The following is a 25787-nucleotide window of genomic DNA, read 5'->3' as shown; positions in this document are numbered from 1 at the left end:
TCTCTCTCTGCTCTCTCTCTGCTCTCTCTCTCTGCTCTCTCTCTCTCTCTACTCTCTCTCTCTGCTCTCTCTCTCTCTCTCTGCTCTCTCTCTCTGCTCTCTCTCTGCTCTCTCTCTCTGCTCTCTCTCTCTGCTCTCTCTCTGCTCTCTCTCTCTCTCTCTGCTCTCTCTCTGCTCTCTCTCTCTGCTCTCTCTCTCTCTACTCTCTGCTCTCTCTCTCTGCTCTCTCTCTCTGCTCTCTCTCTCTCTCTGCTCTCTCTCTGCTCTCTCTCTCTGCTCTCTCTCTACTCTCTATGCTCTCTCTCTCTGCTCTCTCTCTCTACTCTCTCTGCTCTCTCTGTACTCTACCCCCCCCATCTCCCCCATCTCTTTACTCTCTCCTCCCTAAAATTATTTCCCAAATTTCAAAGACCTGCAAATCATGTCAATAAATGGATGTATTTCATCATATCTTGTGTTATTCCATCTTTGAACTGTTGATGAAGGTACATGATTTTTCAAAAAAAAAAAAAGTATTTAAAATGATAAAAATTAGCTTGGAAGGACTGACATATTTTAAAGAAATAGTTACTTTTCATTTTGAAGTAAGATTAAAGTATTTGGAAGAAAAAAGCGACGAATGATGTAAAATCCTGCACCTTCTACTTGTTTGCACAATTTTCCCTCCGTTACTTTTCCCTCCGTTACCATGACCTTTCTTAATAAAAAATCTCATGAGTCAAAAAGTAAGAGGTTTTTCAACCTAATCTTGTACCATATGGTAAGAAAATTATATGAAGCAAATATTCAAACCAGTTTGTTAAGGATATGGAAGTGAGAACCAAGAGTTATCACTGTTTGGATTTATTGCCCAAAAAGTGCTGCATATTTCATTCCCTCCGTTACCGACATGAGTTTTTTAAATTTTTTGTCAACAACTTGAAAGAATATCACAGGTTTAACTTGACCCTGTTGGAGTGTAACTCTTTCCTACATTCTGATACTTTACTTATTTCAATAGTCCCTCTAGTTTCTGAATAAGAGACATTTGAATGTCAAAAATCTGCCTGTTTCCCTCCGTTACCACTTGACCAGACCCCCTGGTTTAGTTTAGAAAGTGTAATGCTCCATTTTAAATATCGTTGATTAACTAATAATAAATAAAAGTCCAAACTGTCTCTTACAAACACCTCAAACTCTAAATGCAAATCTACACCTGTTATTTTGGTGAGTGTCAGTGCAGGTGAAGCGTAAAGTAAAAGTGATAGGAACAAGATGTAAATATGATAGAAACATTAACAATTTTAAATCAAAATACTATTAATTAAAGTAACAAAATAAATACACTCACAAATAGGAATGGACAACAACAAAAAGATGGATATGGAACAACTGTTATGAAAATATAAACTTGATATGTCCAGTTCAGCTCAATTAAAAACAAAATATCCAACTTTAGATGTCAAAATGGACCAAAACAACGTAAAAGTCCTTAAAGGTTCCATATCAAACTATTTTCTGATCTATGTTCTAATGTCGTTTCCTCATCACAAACAAAAGTGGAGTTGTGTTTGTTTCATTCACATGTTTAAATGGGAAAATCCTGAATGTTACTTTTATTGTACATAAGTGTTATATTTTTTTTGTATTTTATATTTTTGCTCCACTGAAACAGTGTGTTACATTAGAGTCTATTTTTAAGTCTATTTTTAAATTATTATTAAGCTATTATCTATTATCTGTTTTATTGCATGTTACCATTTTGGGACTAATAAAGGCATCTCTTATCTTCTCTTATCTTAATAAAATCTGCCTTTTTTAACATGTGACTTTCAGTTCATTTCTGTTGGATGGAAAACTTTGTGCTGTTTCAAATCTATACATTTTTCTTGTAATAATGATTATTGCGTGAGTCAGTATTTGGATGTGGATTTCCATCGACTGTGCAGTTGTTCAGGATCAGCAGCACAAACTCTCTCCTGGTCTGATCTGCTCTCAGGACTTCAGCGCTGGTGTCGCTCACTGTTGCCCTGTTGTCAGTGAATGATGAGCCTCGTTTACAGGGGTCAGGGGTCAAACGGCGGCTGACGGCGGCTGACGGCGAGCCCCGCGGCGACAGACTTTCGGGCAGCTCCGTCTCCACGGTGACGGTTTACAGCAGGTCACCGGGGAGACGCTTTACAGCAGCGGGGAGTGGCTCCGAGGCACGGCAGGGACCCGAGGGAAAGATCACCGACAGGAGCGGAGCCAGAGGAGCTGACAGGAGCAGACAGGAGCAGAGCCAGAGGAGCTGACAGGAGCAGAGCCAGAGGAGCAGACAGGAGCAGACAGGAGCAGAGACAGAGCAGACAGGAGCAGACAGGAGCAGAGCCAGAGGAGCAGACAGGAGCAGACAGGAGCTGACAGGAGCAGAGCCAGAGGAGCAGACAGGAGCAGACAGGAGCAGACAGGAGCAGACAGGAGCAGAGCCAGAGGAGCAGACAGGAGCAGAGCTGACAGGAGCAGAGCCAGAGGAGCTGACAGGAGCAGACAGGAGCAGAGCCAGAGGAGCTGACAGGAGCAGAGCCAGAGGAGCTGACAGGAGCAGACAGGAGCAGAGCCAGAGGAGCTGACAGGAGCAGACAGGAGCAGAGCCAGAGGAACTGACAGGAGCAGACAGGAGCAGAGCCAGAGGAGCTGACAGGAGCAGAGCCAGAGGAGCTGACAGGAGCAGACAGGAGCAGAGCCAGAGGAGCTGCAGGAGCAGAGCCAGAGAGCTGCAGAGCAGACAGGAGCAGAGCCAGAGGATCTGACAGGAGCAGACAGGAGCAGAGCCAGAGGAGCTGACAGGAGCAGACAGGAGCAGAGCCAGAGGATCTGACAGGAGCAGACAGGAGCAGAGCCAGAGGAGCTGACAGGAGCAGACAGGAGCAGAGCCAGAGGAGCTGACAGGAGCAGACAGGAGCAGAGCCAGAGGAGCTGACAGGAGCAGACAGGAGCAGAGCCAGAGGAGCTGACAGGAGCAGACAGGAGCAGAGCCAGAGGAGCTGACAGGAGCAGACAGGAGCAGAGCCAGAGGAGCTGACAGGAGCAGACAGGAGCAGACAGGAGCAGACAGGAGTAGAGCCACTATAATATGGTTAAAACAATATTAAAGGAGAAATATTGTACAAAATGGACTTTCCAGAGCTTTTAAACATGTTATAGTCATTTCCTTTTCATGAAGACTTTTGCTGTTGTATTTAGAGCAGATTCTCCAACCTTTTGTGTCCGGTGAGCTCCTTTCACAAAATAAAAATGCCGGAGAGCCACTCATTTAGCCGTCACAAGAAACAGAGTTGATATAAGAGGGCAAAACCTAAAAACACGATCCATTTCTTAGAGCACAAAGTTGAAAATAACACATTTACAGTGGTTATTCAGTAGAGAATGTATAATTGAGAAATCCCTTGGCGAGCGACTTGGAAGGAGGTGGAGAGTTACTGGTTGGAGAGTCCTGATTCAGAATGATTCATGCATGTTTGATTCATGTTGATTCTCCTGTTTTCAAGACGTTATTTTTCTGATCTCCTCTGTTTTCAACTGTGACGCACGCACTTCCGTCTCCATGTTATTTTCTTCATGGGTGACACACACGTAGGATTCGGCGGCGTTGTGTCGTCATTTTGGTCCAAACGGACAAATGATAGTGTGATGTTCAGAGCACGGTCCTGCAGCGACGGATACAGCTCCCACTAAACACCACCATCTTCCAACTCACTTTTGTCGTTTCAGATCAATATTGTGATCAAAAAAAATGTCCAAAATATAACAATGATGATTTTCAGAGGAGCTTTCACTGTCAATATTTGGTCAGACTTTTTTTTTTATTCCTTGATAATGAGACAAAATGCATCAGTTCTTCTGGTTTTCCTTTTCTGTTTATCATTGACGCCGATAACGGACTCCCCCTCCCCGACTCACTCCTCCATCCCTCCTTCACTCCTCTCGCTCTTCTCTCTTCTTTCCTCTCTCGCTCTCCTCCAGCTCTACTCGTCTTTCATCCGTCTCTCTCTCTCTCTAATTCATCTCAACTTTTCTTTCTCTCTTCTCTTCATTCTTCTCCGTTTCTCTCCCCTTCTTTCCTCTCCTCCTTCACTCTTTCAGTCCTCTCTTCTTTCCACTCTCGCTCCCCCTCTTCTTTCTTCTTTCTCTCCTCCAGCTCTAGTCTTCCTTCCCCCATCACTCTCTCTAATTCATGTCAACTTTTCTTTCTCTCTTCTCTTCATTCTTCTGTGTTTCTCTCTCCTTCTTTCCTCTCTTTCTCCACTCTTTCAGTCCTCTCTTCTTTCCTCTCTCTCCTCCAGCTCTACTCTTCCCTCCCCTGTCTCTCTCTCTCTCTCTCTCTCAAATTCATCTCAACTCTTCTTTCTCTTCTCTCATCATTCCTGTTTCTCTCTTCTTACCTTCTTTCCCCTCTCTCTTCTTCATCTCCACTTTTCTTCCCCCTGTCTCTTTCATCTCCATTCTTTTTTCTCTCTTTCCCCCTCTCTTTCTCTCCTCTCTTCATTCCTGTTTCTCTCCCCTTTCCTCTTTTTCTCTCTTCTTCTTTCCTCACTCTCTTTCTCTCCCATTCTCCTGCCTCTCCACTCTTTTTTCGCTCCTCTCTTCATACCTTTCTTTTTATTCTCCCTCTCTGCTCTTCTTCTTTCTTCTCTCTCTCCCCCCAACTTTTCTCTTCTTTCTCTCCTCTCATCTTTCCTCGTTCTCTCCTCTCTTTCTTTCCTCTCTGTGTTTCTCTCCCCTTCTTTCTTCTCTTATTTCCTCTCTCTCTGTCTCTCTTCCATCTCTTCTTGCCCGTTTCTCTCTTTCATCTCCACTCTTCTTTCTCTACTCTCTTCTTTCTTTGTCTCCTCTCTTCATTCCTGGCTTTCTCTCTCCTTTCCTCTTCTTCTACTTCTTCTTTCTTCACTCTCTCTCCCCTTCTCCTGTCTCTCCACTCTCTTTTCTCTCCTCTCTTCATTCCTTTCTCTTTTCCTCCTTCTCTTTCTTCTCTTCTTCTTTCCTCTCTCTCTCCTCCATCTCCCGTCTCTCTCCTCTCCCCTCCACTTCACCTCCACTCTTCTTTCTCTCTTCTCTTCTTTCACCACTCTCTTTTTTCTCTCCTCCCTTCTTTCACCACTCTCTCTCTCTCTCTCTTCTCCATCTCCACTCTTTTTCTCTCCTCCATCTCCTGTCTTCTTTCTCTCTTCTCTTCTTTCATCACTTTCTCTTTCTCTCCTCCATCTCCACTCTTCTTTTCTCTCTCTCCCTCCTCCCTCTACTTTCTCCTCTTCTTTCCTCCCTCCCTCCCTCCGTCCGTCTCTTCTCCTCCGTCTCTGGACACATGCGTCTGCCGTGACTCGAGCGTTTCCTCTTAATCTTCTTAAAGCGATGAAACTAATCCACGGCTCAAAAGAACAGAAGAGGGCGGCCATTTTGACGCCGGGCCGAAAGGGGGGAGGAGGAGGAGGAGGAGGGAGAGAGAGAGGAGAAGAAGAAGGGAGAAAAGGAGGAAGGAGAGAGAAAAATGAACAGAATCTAATAAAAAGGGAAGAGACAAGGGGAGAAAGGGACAGAGAAAGAGAAAACTATGGAAAGGGGAGGAAGAGAGAGAGTGTTGAGGAGTGAAAAGAAGTCAGGATGGAAGAAAGGGAGGAGGGAGAATGATGGAAGAAGAAGAAGAAGAGGAGGAGGAGGAGGAGGGGGGTCCATGAACTAAACTAAAATGAAGAGAATCTAATAGAGGCTTTAAAATGGGGGAGGAAAAATTCTTAATCCCGTCTCACAAATGTCACATGGTTTTGGGGGATGTTCAGTTTCAGATTATCACATGTTTAGTGATTTGATGTGGAGATTTTTTTTTAAAGAAAATTAAGAAACATACTTTTATACAATTATGTCTTATTTCACATCTGTCTCTTTTTGTTACTTATTCAGAATTGATCATTACCATTTCTACTTTTCCTCTTTGTTATTATATAATATTGTGATGTGTGAGCTCCTGTGTCCAAATCATTTCCTTTGTGGATCAATAAAATCTGTCTAAGTCTAAAAGGAAATTCAACTCTAGTCTTGTAACAAGTTGTGTTCAGACCAAACGCGTCTGGTGCAAATAAATCACATCAGATGTCCTAGTTTGCTGCTTGGTTTTTTTGAGTCATTCGCTTCATTCGTGCGTCCAGATCGGTCGAGTTTGGGAATATGGTCGCGCGAGTAAATCCGCTCTGTTCGCTGTGTTCGCTGCAGAAGGATCAAGTGCGGCTGCGCGGTGTCCTCTGCATCTGCTCTTTTCATTTGGAACAATGGCGGACTTGGACTACAGCAAGCGGGCTGACCAGACCGGGACCAGACCGGAACTGAGACCGGGACCAGAATAAAGGAGAGAGGAACAGAGTCTGGTGTAGTTCCTGCTCTGTTGAGCTTCTTCTGGTCTCTGTACTGGCTCATGCTGGTGTTCGTATAATATCATCCTCCATGTTGAATAAAAGTCACGTCTGTCTCAGTGTTAAACATCACTGTCAAAACATGGCCCCTCATTGGTTGATGTGACGTGAATATTTGCAGAAAGTACAAAATTTTCAACTCTGGGAATTCTCGCATCAGCGCCAGTTTCGCAAATTCGTGCCGCTCAAAATGTGCGAATCGCGCCGCCCAATTTGCGTCATTCACAAATCATTCACCTTGTTCACACCAGACGCTTTCGGTCTGAACATGGCTTTATACTTCTTTATACTTCCAGTCAAAAGTCTGGACTCACGCTCTTCTAACAGGGTTAAATCCAATCCGCTCAGATCATAGATCCAACCCAGATTTTCTCCCATGTCACATGACCTGTCACCGCCCACTACCCCACCCACTTTACCCACTTATCCAATCACAATCTGTCAGACGGAGTATAAGAAGGTCCCAGACTTGTCTCTCCTCACAGAGTTTCTACTTATTACTGAACCAGACCTTTAGTTGGGACATTGTCATGTGTTTTTGGCATTTGAAGTGAACTGAACCGACCAGGTGACAAATACCAAGTCAAACTAGAAGACAAGTGAGGAGACGGCCTCTGATCAAGTCTCCGGTCTGGGCTGAGGCTAACAGTCTGTCCTCTCACTCTTCCACCTACTCGAGCCACGCCAACTAAAAGAACTATTCAACCTGTCAGACAAATGCACCTTTCACAATAACAGATTACAGACCTTCACTGTTGTTCGATTTCTGGTCTTTTCCCACGCTGGGTGAACGGACCAGTTTTTGATTGAGTTTCAGCTTCAAAGGACATTTAATAGATTTTTGATTGATCTGATTCTGTTTGATTTTGTTTTGCTGCAGCACTTGGACATATTGGGTTATTACACTTTTATCTTTTATCCACATTATTCATTTTCAGTCGTTCTGTTGTCTTCATGTACGGCCCCTGATCTCTTACATCTTCTGCTCATCAATTTCCGTTTTAGAAATCATACACTTATTACACATTTAAGTAAAATAAATGGAATTATTTAGCAAAGAAAAAAGTTACAGGGTTCCCACTCTTTCTCTCTCACTGACAAATTTTCAAAACTTTTCCAAGATTTTTTTCATGACCTAAAGTGAATTTTCTATGACTTTATGGCACCTTCATGTGTAGAACTGATCAGACTTTTAGATCTAAATATGAAATGTGAACTCTTTCCACTCATCTTATGGTTTGGGATTGTAGTTTTGAACATTCTAAATCCTGTCAGTGCGTTTATTGTCGTCTCTTTTAAACAAAAGGCGCAGACGTTCAGAAATAATCACAATAGTCTCATGAGAACTGAACAGAACGCTGGAGTTGTGTGAAAGAGATACTCAAATTCCATGACTTTTCCAAAACTTTCATTGAATATACAAACTTCCATGACATCTCCAGGCCTGGAAAATAACATTTTGAATTTCCATAACTTTTCCAGGATTTCCATGAGCGTGGGAATCCTGAAGTGAAATAAGTCAAATCGCCATGTTTGTTTTCCCAGTGGGATGTGTCTATTGACAAAGTCGAGCTTTTCTAGTCTTTTGTTTCTGGTTCTGATATTGTTTTGAGATTTGGACATTGTAATTGTGTGGTTGTTGGATCTTAACACCGGAAAACGGCTCAAGAAATGTGTTTGCGAACTCCATAAATGCAAAAGGGAATCAGATGTGTGTGACTGCAAACCTCTGTTCAAACTGTTTCTCTTCCCAACGGAATTGAAAAATAGTGAAAGGTGAAGGTGATGGGCAGGATTGATCCACAGGAAGAACCAAAAAGGAAACATTTGACTGACTAAATCATCCCGAGTTTGCAGAGAACATTTTATATGTGGAGCGACCAATCAAAGCAAAATCCCAATCCGTCACTCAACCTCGGTTACGAATTTAAAAAGTCAACACCAAAGCAAAAGGCACCAACTGTTCACCAAGAAACACCTTCCACTGCAAAGAGACCAAGACGTGATGTTGCTGTAAAACCACAAGAACAAGAAAGTGCAGCTCAGTCTGTTTGTCTTCTGCTCCTCTCGATTAACAAACAAGATCCCACTTTGATGTCGCTCCACATATAAAATGTTCTCTGTAAACTCAGGATGATTTAGTCAGTCAAATGTTTCCTTTTTGGTTCTTCCTGTGGATCAATCCTGCCCATCACCTTCACCTTTCACTATTTTTCAATTCCGTTGTGAAGAGAAACAGTTTGAACAGAGGTTTGAGTCACACACATCTGATTCCCTTTTGCATTTATGGAGTTTGCAAACAAATTTCTTGAGATTTTTTCCGGTGTTAAGATCCAACAACCACACAATTACAATGTCTGAATCCCAAAACTAAAATATGACAACATCAGAACCAGAAACAAAAGTGATATGGTTCAAAAGACTAGAAAAGATCGACTTTGTCAATAGACACATCCCACTGGGAAAACAAACATGGAGGTTTGATGCTCACTTTTTCGAAAAATCCTTCCCAGTATGAATTGCACAATGACCAGAAGTCTGAGATTCTTGATGCGTCTGTAAACTCATAAAAATCCTCTTATCCACATCTAAAAAGTGACATAGTGAGGCTTTAACTGCAGCTTGTATGAGAAATATTGAATTGCATTTTTTTCTGTATTAAACGTCCAAAAATAGTAAAGCTCGATATAAAAATCTCACATGTGGAGTTGTATTAAGACATACGGAGAAATAAGGATCAGAAAAGTGAGAGATTAGAATGTTTTTTAAATCCTTTGCTCCGTTAGAGTCCAGAGTTTTTCTCTGTCGACACTTTTCCGTGTCCACCATCCCGGTTTGATCCTCGGATTAAGTCCAAATGTCCCAGTTTTAAAAGGGTTGGAGTTGGAATTCCAGAGCGACCCGGAACCCCAATTTGTCACAGAGAGAGGGACAGAGGGAGGAGGGGAAGAGCAGAAGAAAAGAGGAGAGGGGGTAGAGAAGAGAGATAGAGGCGAGTAGAGAGAGGGAAAAAAAGAGGAAGGACAGAGAGTAGAAGAGAATGAGAAAGTAGAAGAGGAGAGGAGGTAGAGAAAAGAGAAAGAGGGAAGTACTGTAGAAGAAAGAAGGGGGGACAGAAAGAGAGGAGAAGAGAATGAGAAGAGGGGGGAGGAGAGGATGAGCAAAGAAAAAGAGGATGAAAGAAAGAGAATGAAGGGGATGGGAGAGAGGAGAGAAAGTGAGAGAATAAAAAAAGAGAGGGAGAAGAGAGAGGAGACAGAGGAAAGGAAATAGGACAAGAGAGTAGAGGGGGAGTGATCAAGAAAGAGAGTGAGTGGGTAAAAAGAAAGAATAGATAGAACAAAGAGGTGGAGAAGAGAGAGGAAGGAAAAAGAAGGGAGAAAGAGGAGATATAAAGGGGGGAAGAGAAGGAAAGATAGAAGGGACTAGATGGCAAACAAGAGAGGAGATCTTTGGCAGGAGAGTGAGAGAAAGAGAGAGGAAATGAAAGAGGGCAGAGAGACTAAAGAGAGGAGGGAGAGATGGAGGGAGGACAGAGAGAGAGAGAGCAGAAGAGACAAAAGAGAGGAGGGAGAGATGGAGGGAGGACAGAGAGAGAGAGAGAGAGCAGAAGAGACAAAAGAGGGAGGGAGAGATGGAGGGAGGGGAGAGAGTGAAAGACTTTAGATTAGACCAGAACTGGACCAACGGACTAATCTTTGTTTTCTCCCTCTTTCCTCCTCTCTTTCACGCTCTCTACTCCCTCCATCTCTCTCTTCTTCTCTTTTGTCTCTTCTGGTCTCTTTAATGTCTCTCTCTCTCTCTCGCTTTCTCTGTTCTCTCTCTCTGTCCTACCTCCATCTCTCCCTCTCTCTCTGTCCTCCCTCTGTCTCTACCTCTCTCTCTGTTCTCTCGCTGTCCTCCCTACGTCTCTCCCTCTCTCTCTCCTCCCTCTGTCTCTGTTCTCTCTCTCTGTCCTCCCTCCGTCTCTGACTCTCTGTTCTCTCTCTCTGTCCTCCCTCCGTCTCTGACTCTCTGTTCTCTCTCTCTGTCCTCCTCCGTCTCTCTCTGTCTCTCTCTCTGTCTCCCTCCCTCTGACTCTGTTCTCTCTCTCTCTCCTCCCTCCGTCTCTGACTCTGTTCTCTCTCTCTGTCCTCCCTCCGTCTCTGACTCTGTCTCTCTCTCTCTCCTCCCTCCGTCTCTGACTCTGTTCTCTCTCTCTGTCCTCCCTCCGTCTCTCCCTCTGCCTCTGTCTCTCTCTCTCCTCCCTCCGTCTCTGACTCTGTTCTCTCTCTCTCTCCTCCCTCCGTCTCTCCCTCTGCCTCTGTTCTCGCTCTCTGTCCTCCCTGTCTCTCCCTCTCTCTGTCCTCCCTCCGTCTCTGACTCTGTTCTCCCTCTGTCCTCTCCTCTCCTCCTCCCTCCCTCTGTCTCTCCTCCGTCTCTCCTCCCTCTGTCCCTCCCTCCGTCTCTCCTCTCTGTCTCTCTCTCTGTCCTCTGTCTCTCTCTGTTCTCTCTGTCCTCCCTGCGTCTCTCCCTCTCACTTCTCTCTGTCCTCCCTGCGTCTCTCCCTCTGTTTTCTCTCTCTCTCTCTGTCCTCCCTGCGTCTCTCTCTCTCTCTTCTCTCTGTCCTCCCTCCGTCTCTCCCTCTCTCTCTCTCTGCCCTCCCTCCATCTCTCTCTCTCCTGCCAAAGATCTCCTCTCTCTTTCTCTCTCTGTTCTGCCATCCCAACTTCTTTCTCTCCCTCTCTTTCCCCCTTTATACCGCCTCTTTCGCCCCTTCTTTTTTCTTCCTTCCTCTTCTCTCTTCTTCACCTTTATTTTCTCTCTTTTTTCTCTCTTTTTACTCTTCTCGATCACCCTATTTTCTCTTTCTTCTTCTCGCCCCCTCTACTACTCTCGCCCTATCCCTCTCTCCTCTTCTCTCTTCTCTCTCGGAAAGAGGGAGAGAACAAAGACTTGTCCGTTGGAGCAGTTCTGGTCTAATCTAAAGTCTCTCTTTCACACGGAGAAACCCAGCGCCTGGACACAGCAGATTAGATGAACTGAATGAGAAGGATTGGAAAATATGGACCGGGATTATTTCAAAAAAAAAAAAAAAAAACTGCAAAAACTGGAGATTTTTAATTCAAACTGGGTCAAGAATTAGAGAGTTCTGCTTAGTGAGAAACGTGTATTTAACAGAAATCACATATTAGTTCTGTTTGTGAGGATGTTTCTTTCCCCCAAAACAACTTTAAAATACTGTTTACGAGTCAGAGCTGCGGAGATGACACAGATTACAGGCTCAGGGGAAATGTTCCGTTCAAACTGTTTAACTCTGTACAAAAATAACATGTTTACAGGAAGAGAGGGCAAGATGTGCTGGAACTGGTTTAGACCTGGTTTAGTCCTGGTTTTAGTCTGTGGTTAGTCCCGGTTGAGTCCTTGGTTGAGTCCTGGTTTAATCCCTGGTTTAGTTCCAGGTTCAGTCCCAGGTTCAGTCTCTGGTTTAGTCCCTAGTTTAGTCTCTGGTTTAGTCCTGGTTTAGTCCTGGTTTAGTCCCTGGTTTAGTCCTGGTTTAGTCCCCGGTTTAGTCTCTGGTTTAGTCCCCGGTTTAGTCTCTAGTTTAGTCTCTGGTTTAGTCCTGGTTTAGTCCCTGGTTTAGTCCCCAGTTTAGTCTCTGGTTTAGTCCCCGGTTTAGTCTCTGGTTTAGTCTCTGGTTTAGTCCTGGTTTAGTCCTGGTTTAGTCCTGGTTTAGTCCTGGTTTAGTCTCTGGTTTAGTCCCAGGTTCTGTCCCAGGTTCTGTCCCGGTTTAGTCCTTAGTTTAGTCTCTGGTTTAGTCCTGGTTTAGTCTCTGGTTTAGTCCTGGTTTAGTCTCTGGTTTAGTCCCTGGTTTAGTCCCTGGTTTAGTCTCTGGTTTAGTCTCTGGTTTAGTCCCCGGTTTAGTCTCTGGTTTAGTCCTGGTTTAGTCCTGGTTTAGTCCTAGTCCCTAGTTTAGTCCTGGTTTAGTCTCTGGTTTAGTCCTGGTTTAGTCCTGGTTTAGTCCCAGGTTCAGTCCCGGTTTAGTCCCTAGTTTAGTCCCTGGTTTAGTCTGTGGTTTAGTCCCTGGTTTATTTCCTGCTTTAGTCCAGTTTTAGTCCCTGGTCCAGTCCCTGGTCCAGTCCTGGTTTAGTCCCAGTGTAGTCCTGGTTTAGTCCCAGTGTAGTCCTGGTTCAGTCCCAGTGTAGTCCTGGTTTAGTCCCAGTGTAGTCCTGGTCCAGTCCCAGTGTAGTCCTGGTTTAGTCCCAGTGTAGTCCTGGTCCAGTCCCAGTGTAGTCCTGGTTTAGTCCCAGTGTAGTCCTGGTCCAGTCCCAGTGTAGTCCTGGTTTAGTTCCAGTGTAGTCCTGGTTTAGTCCCAGTGTAGTCCTGGTTTAGTCCCAGTGTAGTCCTGGTCCAGTCCCAGTATAGTCCTGGTCCAGTCCCAGTGTAGTCCTGGTTTAGTCCCAGTGTAGTCCTGGTTTAGTCCCAGTGTAGTCCTGGTTTAGTCCCAGTGTAGTCCTGGTTTAGTCCCAGTATAGTCCTGGTTTAGTCCCAGTATAGTCCTGGTTTAGTCCCAGTGTAGTCCTGGTTTAGTCCCAGTGTAGTCCTGGTTTAGTCCCAGTGTAGTCCTGGTTTAGTCCCAGTGTAGTCCTGGTTTAGTCCCAGTGTAGTCCTGGTTTAGTCCCAGTGTAGTCCTGGTTTAGTCCCAGTGTAGTCCTGGTTTAGTCCTGCTTTAATCCCTAATGTTGTCCCAGGTTGAGTCTCTTCATTAACTTCTTGTATTACAACTAAAAGTCTGTAATTTAACAACATTTATTTGAGCTTCCACCGTCTGTATTAAATATTATCCATGTTTACTACAAGTTCTCCTCTAGTGCTGCTGTTACTCCGTCTCCTGCTGTTGAGTCTTTTCCACTGGTCTTTCCATTCTCTCCTAAACAAAAGAAAAACCTCGCTCCTGTTTAGACCCAGGGACAGACCGGGATTCGGATCAGGGTTGTGGACTGGGAGGGTCTGGTTTAGGGCGGGGCTATAGTAAAACACATCGGGACTGAACTGAGCGCGTGCAGAACCAAAACATGTGGGCGGAGTTTCCTGTCCAGATTTTACTACTGAATGTGCTTCCTGTAAAAACAAACCACAAACAAATACAATAAGACCAGAGAGGGCAGTGTGGTCAGGTGTCTTGCCCAGGGACACAAAGAAACTATGTACTCAGACTTTGGAACCAGCAAACCTGTACTTCATAAATTCCACTATGTGCATTGTGTAACTTTTCTTTTGGAGGGTACGTCAAATGTTTTTCTCCATGGAGATGTTATTGCTTTGTCTGGAATGTTCCACAGTATGACATTAAACCTTTCTATCTTCATGGAGACCAAACTAGACCAAGTTACGGGTCAGATCTGTGGAGAACTTTACTGGTGGAGTTTCCGTCACCTGCTTGTTTCCATGGAGATGTCATTGCTCTGCCTGGAATGTTCCACAGTGTGACATTAAACAGCTCTACTTTACATTTATTCAATTACAAGTGGTTTAAGAGCTCAAAAACATCTAGAAAAACAGACATTCTGACCGAGCGGAGTTGCATCTCCACAGATCTGACCTGAAACTCTGTCTGGTTTGGTTTCCATGAAGATAGAAAGGTTTAATGCCGTACTGTGAAACATTCCAGACAAACAATAATGGACGCTCCATCGGCAAAGTTACACAATGAACCTTTAACTGACAACAAATGTCTTTGGAGTTTTTTTAGTCTCTGAGTTTAGTCCCTGGTTCTAGTCCCTGCTTCTAGTCCCTGCTTCTAGTCCCTGGTTCTAGTCCCTGGTTCTAGTCCCTGACTCTAGGCTCTGGTTCTCGTCCCTGGTTCTCATCTCCCGCTCTCGTCTTCGGCTCTAGTCTCCGGTTCCAGTCTATGGTTTTAGTCTCTGGTTCTCATCCTTGGTTCTCATCCTTGGTTCTCGTCCCTGGTTCTCATCCCTGGTTCTCGTCCCGGTTCAAGTCTCTGGTTTAAGTCTCCGGTTCAAGTCTCCGGCTCTAGTCTCCGGTTCCAGTCTATGGTTCTTGTCCCTGGTTCTCATCCTGGTTCTCGTCCCTGGTTCTCGTCTCCGGTTCAAGTCTCCGGTTCCAGTCTACAGTTTTAGTCCCTGGTTCTAGTCCCTGGTTCTCGTCCCTGGTTCAGTCCCTGGTCCCTGGTTCTCGTCCCTGGTCCAGTCCCTGGTTCTCGTCCCTGGTCTCAGTCCCTGGTTCTCGTCCCTGGTTCCAGTCCCTGGTTCTCGTCCCTGGCTCTCGTCCCTGGTCCAGTCCCTGGCTCTCGTCCCTGGTCCAGTCCCTGGTTCTCGTCCCTGGTCCAGTCCCTGGTCCAGTCCCTGGCTCTCGTCCCTGGTTCTCGTCCCTGGTCCAGTCCCTGGTTCTCGTCCCTGGCTCTAGCAATGCACCTTTAACCAACAACAATCACGTCATTAGGGTTGAACAACGGCACCATTTTCTGAAGCTATTGTGAAAAAAAATACACAGATGTTACACTTTGTGTCAGTTTTTGTTTCGTGTGGAGAGGCCCAGTAACTACAGAGAAATGAATCATGAACCAGGTCAACAAATCTGCGTCTGACACTTCCACAGACTCTGAGGACTCGGACACGTCTCCAGCTCAGTTTACGGAGGGATTTGCAGTTGCTTTTGTAGTTTGGTGTTTTTCCTCAGACACTTCCTCTCTCTCCCGCTTCCTGTTCTATTCTCGGACACATCTGCACAAATCGCTGACTCTTCCAAATGTTTGTGGGTTTCTGCGGCAGCTCCAGTGACCTGCTTCCCTGAAAAATGAACCAGGAATACACGTTTACAGAGAAGAAAGAAGAAAGTTTGAAACGTGAGAGAGAAGGAGAGAAGAGAGAGTGAGAAAAAGAGAGAGGAAAGGTGAAGAGAAGAGAGAAATGAGGATGAGGTTGAAACATGGAAATAGGAGGAGGACAGAGATAGACTGAGGAAGAGAATAGACAGATAGTGCGGGAAGAGGGAGAGAGAAGAGAGATACAGACGGAGAGAGAGCAGGGGAGAGAAAGAGAGAGGTGGAGAGAGACAGAAAGATACAAAGAGATGGTGAGAGGGAGATGGAGAGAAAGACAAATGCAGATAGAGAGAGAGATGAAGAGATGCATGGGAGAGAGAAATGGAAAGATAGCTGAGAGACAGAGAGAAGAGAAAGAAGAAAGGATGACAGAGGGTAGAGAGAGAGAAAGAGAGGAAGACAGACAGATTTGTTGAGGGGGAGATGGCGAGAAAGACAGATAAAGATAGATAAAGAGAGAGATAAAGAGATGGTGAAGGAGAAAGAAAGATGGAAGATGGAGAGGAAAAAGTATATTTAAAGGCTTTGTACATGATTTTTTCCCCATGTATTTGAGTAAAATGTGTCTTTCCCAGTACAGATATTTTAAAGGTCAAAATAAGTCTACTGTGTCTGTCTACATCTAATTGTAAAGCATTTTAGTGTTCGATAACCAGGAAGTGCACATTAGCTTGTTAGTTGTCGCCAGCTTTACAGCCATGTTAAAAGCTCCTCTGGTGTGAAAAGCTTTTATAAACTCATCGTGGGGAATAATGAGGATGAATTCATAAAGTAAGTAGGCGTGTCACGATGACAAATTTCAAAGTTCGATATATTGCTGACAAAAATACAGATGATAAACGATAATACTGAAACTAATTTAAGCCACTGATACCAAAACCACAAAAATCCTCTAAAAAAAATCATGAGCTGCAATAAATAAACAGCAGAATGAAACACTTGGTGATTTAGTTTGCATCTGTAATGACTCACTGAAGTTATTCATTTGACATTCTATCGCTTAAATCTTATCATACAGGCAAGAAAATGTACTGACCCCAAAAACATTTGGTTTCTACTGAATGTTAAGTTGATATAGTATATTTATTTATATTATTGTAAAAGGTAAGTGAGGAATAACTTTGGATGAATGCAAACTTTTCTGGGAGGGTCTGTCAAACACTTTTCTCCATGGAGATTAGGGATGGGCATGATTAGTCAATTAATCGATCATTGATCATTAAGAATTTCATTGATTACATTATTTTTAATCGACAAACCGAATGTAGGTTGCTGTGCATAGCAGCTACAGGGTGACCAAACGTCCGTTTTTCACTTCCTGTCCTGGCCTGTCCGGGTTTTTTTTTTTTTATAAAGTGATGCAAATGTTCAGGTTTTCATTTCCTTTCATTGGGTCATTAAACTGAGCGTCTCTCGTAGTGTCTGTGCATCAGAAAGAGTGAGCAGACACAAACAGTCAGTCAGTCTGCAACATGCAGAAGCACAAATGCACATTTAAGGATGACTTGTACAAGGAATTCCCCGCTTTCCATCCCGGTCGAGACAAGTGGGAGGCCATGTGCACAGTGTAAAAACAGCACATATGTGTCAGTGTCCAGTGTGTCAGGGACCTCAAAGCACCAGGACACCGAAAAACAATAAAAAGTTTTTGCCAGGTGAGAGAAGCTCAATGTCGATGACAAGTCCCCACCTCCCTCCCCCGTACGGTGTCCTGGTTTTGACAAACCCAAATCTGGTCACAATAACCTGTATTCACCTGAGTCGAGTCCTTTAATCTGACAGACGTTGAACCGCATCAGCGACAGAGTTGATTTTTTCTTCACTTAGTTTATGCAAATGAGTCATGTGGTTTTACATTTGGTTTCTGTGAGATTTGCACAAATCTAAACACATTCTAATGTCAAACAGATTGATGTGGCTCGAGAGTGATTATGTTTATATGGCGTAAAGTTGAATTTATTCAGGCAGATTAGTAGTGCAGATATTAATAATAATGATAACTTTAATATAAAAACATTAATGATTCATCGATAACTGATCGTTAATTCTCCCGAATGCCCATCCCTAATGGAGATATTATTGCTTTGTCTGGAATGTTCCACAGTATGGTATTAAACCTTTCTATCTTCATGGAGACCAAACCAGACCATGTTACAGGTCAGATCTGTGGAGATGTGACCTGCTCACAGTCAGAATGTCTATTTTTCTAGGTATTTCTGAGCTGTAAAACCACCTGTAACTGAATAAATAAATGTAAGGTAGAGCTGTTTAATGTCATAATGTGGAACATTCCAGGGACAAATGAAAGTTGTCGGCAATTTTAAAAACAGTAAAAATCAGGTACAGAGACTTTTAAGAGAAGAAAAGAGGTTTGTTTGTGGAGGATGGAGGTCTGTGGAGGTCTGTGGAGGTCTGTGGAGGTCTGTGGGGGTCTGTGGGGGTCTGTGGGGTCTGTGGAGGTCTGTGGAGGTCTGTGGGGTCTGTGGAGGGTCTGTGGAGGTCTGTGGGGGTCTGTGGGGGTCTGTGGGGGTCTGTGGGGGTCTGTGGTCTGTGGGGGTCTGTGGGGGTCGGTCTGTGGGGGTCTGTGGGGGTCTGTGGAGGTCTGTGGAGGTCTGTGGGGGTCTGTGGGGGTCTGTGGGGTCTGTGGAGGTCTGTGGGGGTCTGTGGGGGTCTGTGGGGGTCTGTGGAGGTCTGTGGAGGTCTGTGTCTGTGGATGTGGGGTCTGTGGGGTCTGTGGAGGTCTGTGGAGGTCTGTGGGGTCTGTGGGGTCTGTGGAGGTCTGTGGAGGTCTGTGGTGGTCTGTGGGTGGTCTGTGGGGTGTGGGGTCTGTGGGGGTCTGTGGGGTCTGTGGGGGTCTGTGGGGGTCTGTGGGGTTTGTGAAGGTCTGTGGAGCAGAGGGAGAGGAGGGGCGTCCAGCTGTTCTAGTGTGAGGCCTGAGAATGACATGAATTCTACACATGAGGAGCTCTGGACACAGTTGGGAATATTTTGGCAATAAACTGGTATGTTCAGTCTGCTATTTTCAAAGGAATTCTTCTTCTCTGTTGGGCAGAAGTTTAATACAGACGGAGAACGCTTAAATAAATCCAGATATAATGAAGTGTTTGTGTTGTGATACAGTCAGGTTTTTGGTTTAGTCACTGATAGAAAAGATCAGGTTCAACATTCATGAATTTACACTCTTCTTTCCTCCATTGCTCCTGTCTATCTCTCTCTCTTCCTCTCTGCTTACTTTCCTCTTTTTCTGTCTGGCTCTCTCCTCATTCTCTGCTCACTTCTACTCTACATCTCTCCTATATTTCCCCTATTCTATTCTTCTCTTCTCCTCTCTTCTCGTCTCTCCCCCATTCTTCCTCTTTCTCTTCTCTCTGCCCCTTTCTTCCTCTACTGTTTCTCATTCCCCTATCCCACCTCTCTCCTCTTTCTCTCTTTCCACTTTCTCTCTCCCACCATCCTCTTTCCCTCTCCCTTTCCTTCTTTCTTTCTTTCTTTCTTTCTTTCTTTCCTCTTTCTCTCTCCCTTTCGTTCTTTCTTTCTCTCTTTCTTTTTCTTTCCCTTCTTTCTTTCTTTCTCTCCTTTCCCCCTCTTTCCATCCTCCCTTCTCCTCTGTTCCCCTCCCCTTTCTTTCTCTACCTCTTCCTCCCCTCTCCTTCCTCACCCCCTCTTTCTATACTCCCTTCAATCTCTTTGCTTCTCTTCCATTCTCTCCTCTTTTTCATCGCTTTCCATCCTCCCTTTCTCCCTCTACCCTCTCTCCTTCTCTCCCTTTCTCTCTCTCTCCCTCCTCCCCCTCTTCTCTCTCTCTTTCTCTCCGTCCGTCTCTGCTCGGTTGGTTCAGAATGACTTCTTTGACTCAGAACTTGCTGCTGGATCATTTAAACTCTGCTCTGACAAACAGGAGCTTTGTGCCTTGTTCAAACTACAACACTGAAGCATTGTGTAACCACGGCAACTCCACCAAACCACTCCATACTACTCCATCAACCAATCACCAGCAGGCGGCACGGTGGCAGAGTGGTTAGCCCGCGTCCTCCTCTCAAAACGACATACTTCTGCATTTAATAAAACATGTTGTAATTCAAAAGTAGAGAGTGTTTTGTGAATGAATCTTTGATAGACACGATTTCAGGTGAAAGGTTCATTCTTAAAAACAGGATGTTTCATTCATAAAGAAAAAGCCATTTGTGAAGTAGAGCGGTTCAAATGGGGCTAAAAACAACAACAACCACAACAACAACCACCACCGCCTCTCCTCTGCATCCTCTGTTAGATCTGAGACATAAACTGTATATATAAATGGACATAGTCAATTTGAGAGCTGCCGTGCTCCAAACAGGAAGTGAGCATGGGGGCGCTTCTGGTTCCATCGACAACAAATTCACTTTACAATGAAAATTTGTCCCCCCTCTCTCTGACTGCTGCTGGGAACCTAGTTAATTTGTTCTTAAAATGTTCATATTACCGTATTTTCCACGCTATTAGGTGCTCTGGATTATAAGACGCACTGTCATTAAATGGTCTATTTTTGAAATTTTTTCACAAATAAACCACACAGGACTTTAAATGAAACCCAACAGTGTGATGGGTGAGTGGTTTTGTTTGTTTGTTCGTTCACGGTGACTCTGGGCTTTGTTCAGTTGTGGCGTGTAGGGAGGGTGTGTCTGGGACCAACGGATTGTCGGCGTGTTCACAGTGACTCAGTTGTTCAGTTGTGTCTAGAAGTGGCACATTGCACTCGCTTTTTCGGTTCGTTCCTCCATTCCGTTCCTCGTCGGCGTGGAGTGATGAGTGTGTCTGTGGGTGTGTTTGGCTGTGCGGTCGCTGTCTGCTCCGTGTGTGTTTGTGTGTTCTGTGGGTGGTGTGGCTTTGTAGTTTACTGAAGTCGTGCTGGGACACCTGAGTGGATTCGTGTATGGGGCGCTCTGGATTGTGGGGCGCGGTCGTTTTTTGATGCGATTAGAGGCTTAAGAGTGCATCTAATAGCCCGGAAAATACGGTAACCCATTCTACATGATCCTGGTGTTTTTATTTCACTGTTTTGTCCATAAATAAATTCTTTTTCATAATATGACCCTCTGGTCCAGATTCGCCCCTATAACTGCAAGCCTCAGTGAGCTTCATTTGACTGGAGCCAAACTATAGTGTTGCTTTTGGACCAATTGGAGTGAGAGTTGCTGGAGCAGAGCTAGTGCGGGCTCAAAGCGGGGTGAGGTAGGGTGATCAGATTTTAGAAAATAAAAAACTGAAACATCCCTTTTTTGATTGGACATAATAAAATTGTGAAATGAGTGTGTACTTAAGAAAAATTGTCCTGTACTTGGCACTAATGTGACTCACAGGGTATCCCCAGGTTTAACTACCCCAAATTTAAGACTTTTTAAGACTTTTTTAAGACCACTTAAATGAAAATTAAGACCAACATCGCACCTGTTATGTGGGCGGAAAACACCAGATCCAAATCTAATAAATGATCAACCAACTACGGTACTACATCTAGAACTTAAGAGCCACTGTGGACTAAACCTACACTTCCCCATGATCCATCCGTCTTCCTCCACTATACTGATTATTTACTCATTGCCGCCAGCACCAGAAACCAAAGTTTTTTCTGCATAATCCAAATTAGACGTTCATTCATGTGATTTCACGTTGATGTTTTTTTTTTCCTTCCTCCATTTAACATCGCACTGCAGACCGGTTGAGTTTACAAAAAATAACCTAATGAAATTTAAGACATTTATGAAAAATAAGACTTGGACAACATCATTTAAGACTTTTTAAGGCCTTAATTTAGGAACATGACATTTAAGACCTTTTTAAGACTTTTAAGACCCTGCAGATACCCTGGACTCAGTACAGTCACATTTTCATGGTCGTTTTTAAGTGTGTGTCTCTCTTTACTGCTGGCAGGGATCAGATTGGTCAAAAATAGAGACACCTGGGACATTTCTTGTATAAAACTGGAACAAATCAGTGGTTTTGTATCAATCTGCTGGGACAGGGGACACAGGGCTCAAAACTGGGACTGTCCCGGGTCAATAGGGACATCTAGTCTCCCTAGGCCTTTCACACAACGAGCACTTTTAGGCCCTGTGAGAATTTAAAGATGTTAAAACTTTTATGTTGTGAAAATAGAAAACAATCTCTACAAAATCTGACCTTTGTGAAAGCTGTGGATGCCCTGAATTACCAAAAAATGCATTGTGCTTTTATGGGAGAATTCTTTCTGGGCCCAAGCTCCTGGGAGCTGCAGTACCTGGAGCGGCCACTAGTTTCAAGCCGGGACAGAGGGGGAGGGGCTTATCCAGTTTTTATTATAGATCCATGCTGTATATATGAATGGACATAGCTAATGCACAAGCTGCCACATTCCACATAGGAAGTTCACATGCGGCTCTTCTGGCTCCTTCAGACTCTGGCTCCCATTGACTTACATTGCAATATTGTGGCTCCTCTCTGCTGCAATGAATCTTAAAATGTTCGTATTAACCCACTGCTACATGATCCTGGTGTTTTTATTTCTCCATTTTGCCCGTAAATTAATTCCTATTCCTAATATGGAACTCTACTCCAAATTCGCCCTTATAACTGCAGCATCGATGAGCTTCATTTGACTGGAGCTGAACACTACGGGTGACTCCACACTCCCTTAGTCCACTTCTTCATACAGACTGCGATCTGACCCCTCCTCTGCACCATATATTCATTTTCATGTCTTGTCCCCCGAGATCAAAGCTGTCAGTGCCATTGTGCCGTTGAGCAGCGCACGTCTCCGTCTGCCTCCGCGTCGGCCCCGGACTTTAACCTCTGACCTCGGTTTTGGAAGCGTTAAACGTGGATCAATAAAGTTTCAGATTACAAAACCGCTAAAAGAGAGACCCCCAAACATGCCATCCATCATCCTGTCAGAGGAGGTCAGTGTGCACACGGCCCGCCACGTCTAAGCTGCTTTTAAACTCTAATCAATACTCACCATCTCAAAATCACATCAATACAAGGTTTATTATTCTTCTATCTGTGCCGAAAATAAACTTCTAAATGATATGATGGCTGCTCCTTAAAATCTGGATTTATTTAGCTCACAAAGTGTATTTCCATGAACTCTCTTGTCTTTCAAAGTATTGATTAAGAAAATACAGAAGATAGAAGAAGTTTTGTCTCAATATGGAAATTTCAAAGCTGATTTCCATACTTAGGAATAGAATCAATACTCAACACTGACTGACACTGAATGCAACAATGATAATAAAAAAAAAAAACACTTTCTTTAGACAATAGAACGTGATTTTCAACATTAAAGGTGCATTGTGTAACTTTTCTGGTGGAGGCTTTGTCAAATACTTTTCTCCATGGAGATGTTATTGCTTTGTCTGGAATGTTTCACGCTGGTCACGTTTACATGATGTTTTTTTTTTTTAAATTCTGAATACATATTTCTGAATTAAATAGCTCTGAATTAAAATATTCTCCTTCGAGTTTATGTGGAAATAATAATTCTGGAAAACACGTAAACTCGTTTTTATTTAATTGGGCTCAGGGTCTGGGGGTGGGGAAGGGTTCTGATTGGACGGAGACACGAACGTATTTATGTCGATCGGAAGAAAACACACACTTCAGCTGCTACCAGTTTTTCTGTCATCTCGGTTTGTTGTTACGCCACGGACACAAACACGGTCCACATTTTTTTCGCAGCTGGAGAATTCTGTCATTACGCTTTACGTCTGTCAGCTGAGGAGGAGAAGGGAAGAAGAAGACAAAATGAGTGTGAGGCTGTTCTACCTCAGCCCACTCCTGCATCCCACTCACAAATCCAAAGAGACGTGGATGAAAGTCCAAAGTCAGGACTGGTGGAGCCGGATTGTCCAGATCGTGTCAGAAGGACGACTCAACGAGCATGAGCTGAACAACCACAATTATTTTTAAGAAGAATAAATGGTTACGGGGGGTTGGGGAGTGCGCGTGGAGATTCCGAGCAACAACCGTAGTTTTGTTCATATTCACGTGTTTCGGAGGGACGTAGGAGGCTTCTCAAAGTCAAAGCGCTGTGAGAAACACTGGGAATAATCCACCCGCTTACTTCAGAATTAAGTTCAATTCCAAACACTGTTAACACTGAACATGTACCAGTCAATCATAACCATGTGCAATTATTTTTAAGTCTATTTTTTAATTATTTTTAAGCTATTATTTATTATCTGTGTTACCTTTTCCTGCTGTTCTGAAATAGTGCGTTGCAACACTGGAATTTCCCCACTGTGGGACTAATAAAGGCATATCTTATCTTATCTTAAATAATCATTTTCATCAGGAATTAAAGTGTTTACATGGTCTTTTTAAAGCAGAATTCATTTTAATTCAGGATTAAATCATTTTTATTCGGAATTAAAGCTCTCATGTAAACGGCAACTATGGCTTTAAACCTTTCTATCATCATGGAGACCAAACCGAACCAAGTTATCGGTCAGATCTGTGGAGAGGCGACCCGCTCACAGTCAGAATGTTTGTTTTTCTAGGTATTTTTGGGATATAAAACCACCTTTAACTGAATAAATGTAAAGTAGAGCTGTTTAATGTTATACAGTGAAACATTTCAGGCAGAGCAAAGATGTATCCATAGAAACAAGCAGGTGATGGACCCCCAACTAAAAGTTACACAGTGTACCTTTTAAATCATAGTACTTTCTTTTCTATTCCCATGTGTTTTATATGTGTGTAATTCCTCAGTGGTCCATGGGCGCACACTAGTCTATGTGCTCTTCTACTTGTTCAGCTCTGAATAGTTCTCTTGTATTTCCTCCATGCACCTGTACCCCGAGCTGCACAATATATTACACTCTTATTGAAAAGGCAATTTGAGTTGGAGCTATTTTCAAATCACAAAGGCTATTTAGATAATAGAGTCTCCAAAGGATCAAAAATACACCGTCTTTTAATAGAAAAATCTCATTGCACCTGTAGTTTAGACTCTACAAACATGTTCTGAAATACATTCTTGGATTAGTTTAACGGTTGTATATTATGCTAAATCTACTCTTGGGAGCTTTGAGCCACATCCCCGTTCTTACCTCTTTCCCAGAGTGCTTAGCGGCGTGCTGAGGGTTAGGGGTTGGCTGGCTGCTCTCTTGGTTCTTGGAGTGAGTTTGGGGGTCTTCTGGGTCTCCTCCTTCACTTCGGGCGGGCTCGCTCCTGGTTTCACGTCCAGATCTTTCAAAACGTCGTAGTTTATTTTTGACGAGATCTTTTTGGCTTCTAACATTTTGCCGATGGCCTCTCCGGTTGAGTTGGCTGTGATGGAGTCTCTCTTCCTGCTGCCAGGAGCACGACGCTGAAGAGAGACAAGAAATCAGGTTAGAAAACAGAAAATATCCTACTACGCCAGATGAACTTCCTGTGTTTAAGTTTAGGCCTAAAATAATGCTGTAGATGTGGATGGGGATGTAACAATAACCTAAATATCATATCGTATCGATAAAAGTCTCACAATAATATCGTGCAGGGTCACAATATATCGAATTACAAGTTCCTTTGCTTAAATGCATGGCTTTATAGTAGCAAATAAACATAGAGAACTCCATAGCCCATGATTCATTTTAGTACAAACAACATGAAGAAATATGTTTTTTAGTAGAATTTTTGACATTTTGACAGAAATAATTCACACCAAATACTTGTCAGGGTATTTTAAAAGCAAAAAAGTGTACAATTATATCAGCCTCTCCAAAATATCGCAGTAAATATCGTTGTAAATATCGTACCATGAGATGCATATCATGATAATATATCAAGATATTTGGATATCATTACATCCCTAAATGTGGAGTTAGTTACATTTACATTCGTTTTGTTTTTTGTTTTTTTTTATTAAGTGTAGTTTAGTTTATTATACATTGTACATTTTATTTAAAAGGTTAAATTAAGGTCCTATGTTACAAAAAATGGATTCTTGTGAGTTGTAAGTCATGTTATAATGTTACCTCCTCAAAAATAGACCTGGAGTTGTGTTTTGTTTCATTCACACTTGTTTCAGTAACAATTTATTATTAGTCCATCTACATCTCCAAAGCTCAAAATGCTCTGTTCCACGTTGTGATGTCATGAACTGGTAGTTTTCAAGTGAACAGCTCCTTTTAACTTTTGGCAATTCCAGAGCTGAAATCAAACTAATGATTCTAGTGACTCTTCATTGAAAATCTGTCCCTCCTCTTTCTGCAACTGCTGTGAGTTTCATCATTTTGGTCTTAAAATGTTGTATTAACCTGTTCTACGCGATCCTGGTGTTTTTATTTCGCCATTTTGTTCGCAATTAAATAATTTTTTCTAATGTGGAACTAGCTCCAAATTAGCTCCTATTTCTGCCGGCCTTGTGAGCTTCATTTGACTGGATCTGGATGCTGTGGGTGATGTCACTCTTCCTTAATCTTGCATGTGGGGTAATCTGTATAAAGAAGTGGACTAAGATTTTTTTTGTTTTTCTACTGCAATGACTTTAAAGTTGCACTGTGTAACTTTTTGTTGGGGGTCCATCACCTGCTTGTTTCTAT

General features: G+C 43.4%; 1 protein-coding gene across 1 annotated transcript in view; it reads right to left on the bottom strand.

The window, feature by feature from the left end:
* The window catches only part of brf1a (BRF1 RNA polymerase III transcription initiation factor subunit a), a 113216-nt gene that overhangs the window by 25933 nt on the left and 61496 nt on the right, over positions 1-25787 (bottom strand). The window contains exon 16 of the mRNA XM_055158579.1: positions 24312-24571. Within this exon, the coding sequence (XP_055014554.1) occupies positions 24312-24571 (260 nt within the window). The remainder of the gene's footprint in view (positions 1-24311; positions 24572-25787) is intronic.

This window comes from Boleophthalmus pectinirostris, unplaced genomic scaffold (assembly GCF_026225935.1).
Source record: "Boleophthalmus pectinirostris isolate CB_2022bp ecotype Guang Dong unplaced genomic scaffold, ASM2622593v1 HiC_scaffold_10, whole genome shotgun sequence".
NCBI classification, from domain to species: Eukaryota; Metazoa; Chordata; class Actinopteri; order Gobiiformes; family Gobiidae; genus Boleophthalmus; species Boleophthalmus pectinirostris.
The sequence above is the reverse complement of the archived record's forward strand: the minus strand, read 5'-3'. Positions and strand labels throughout refer to the sequence as shown.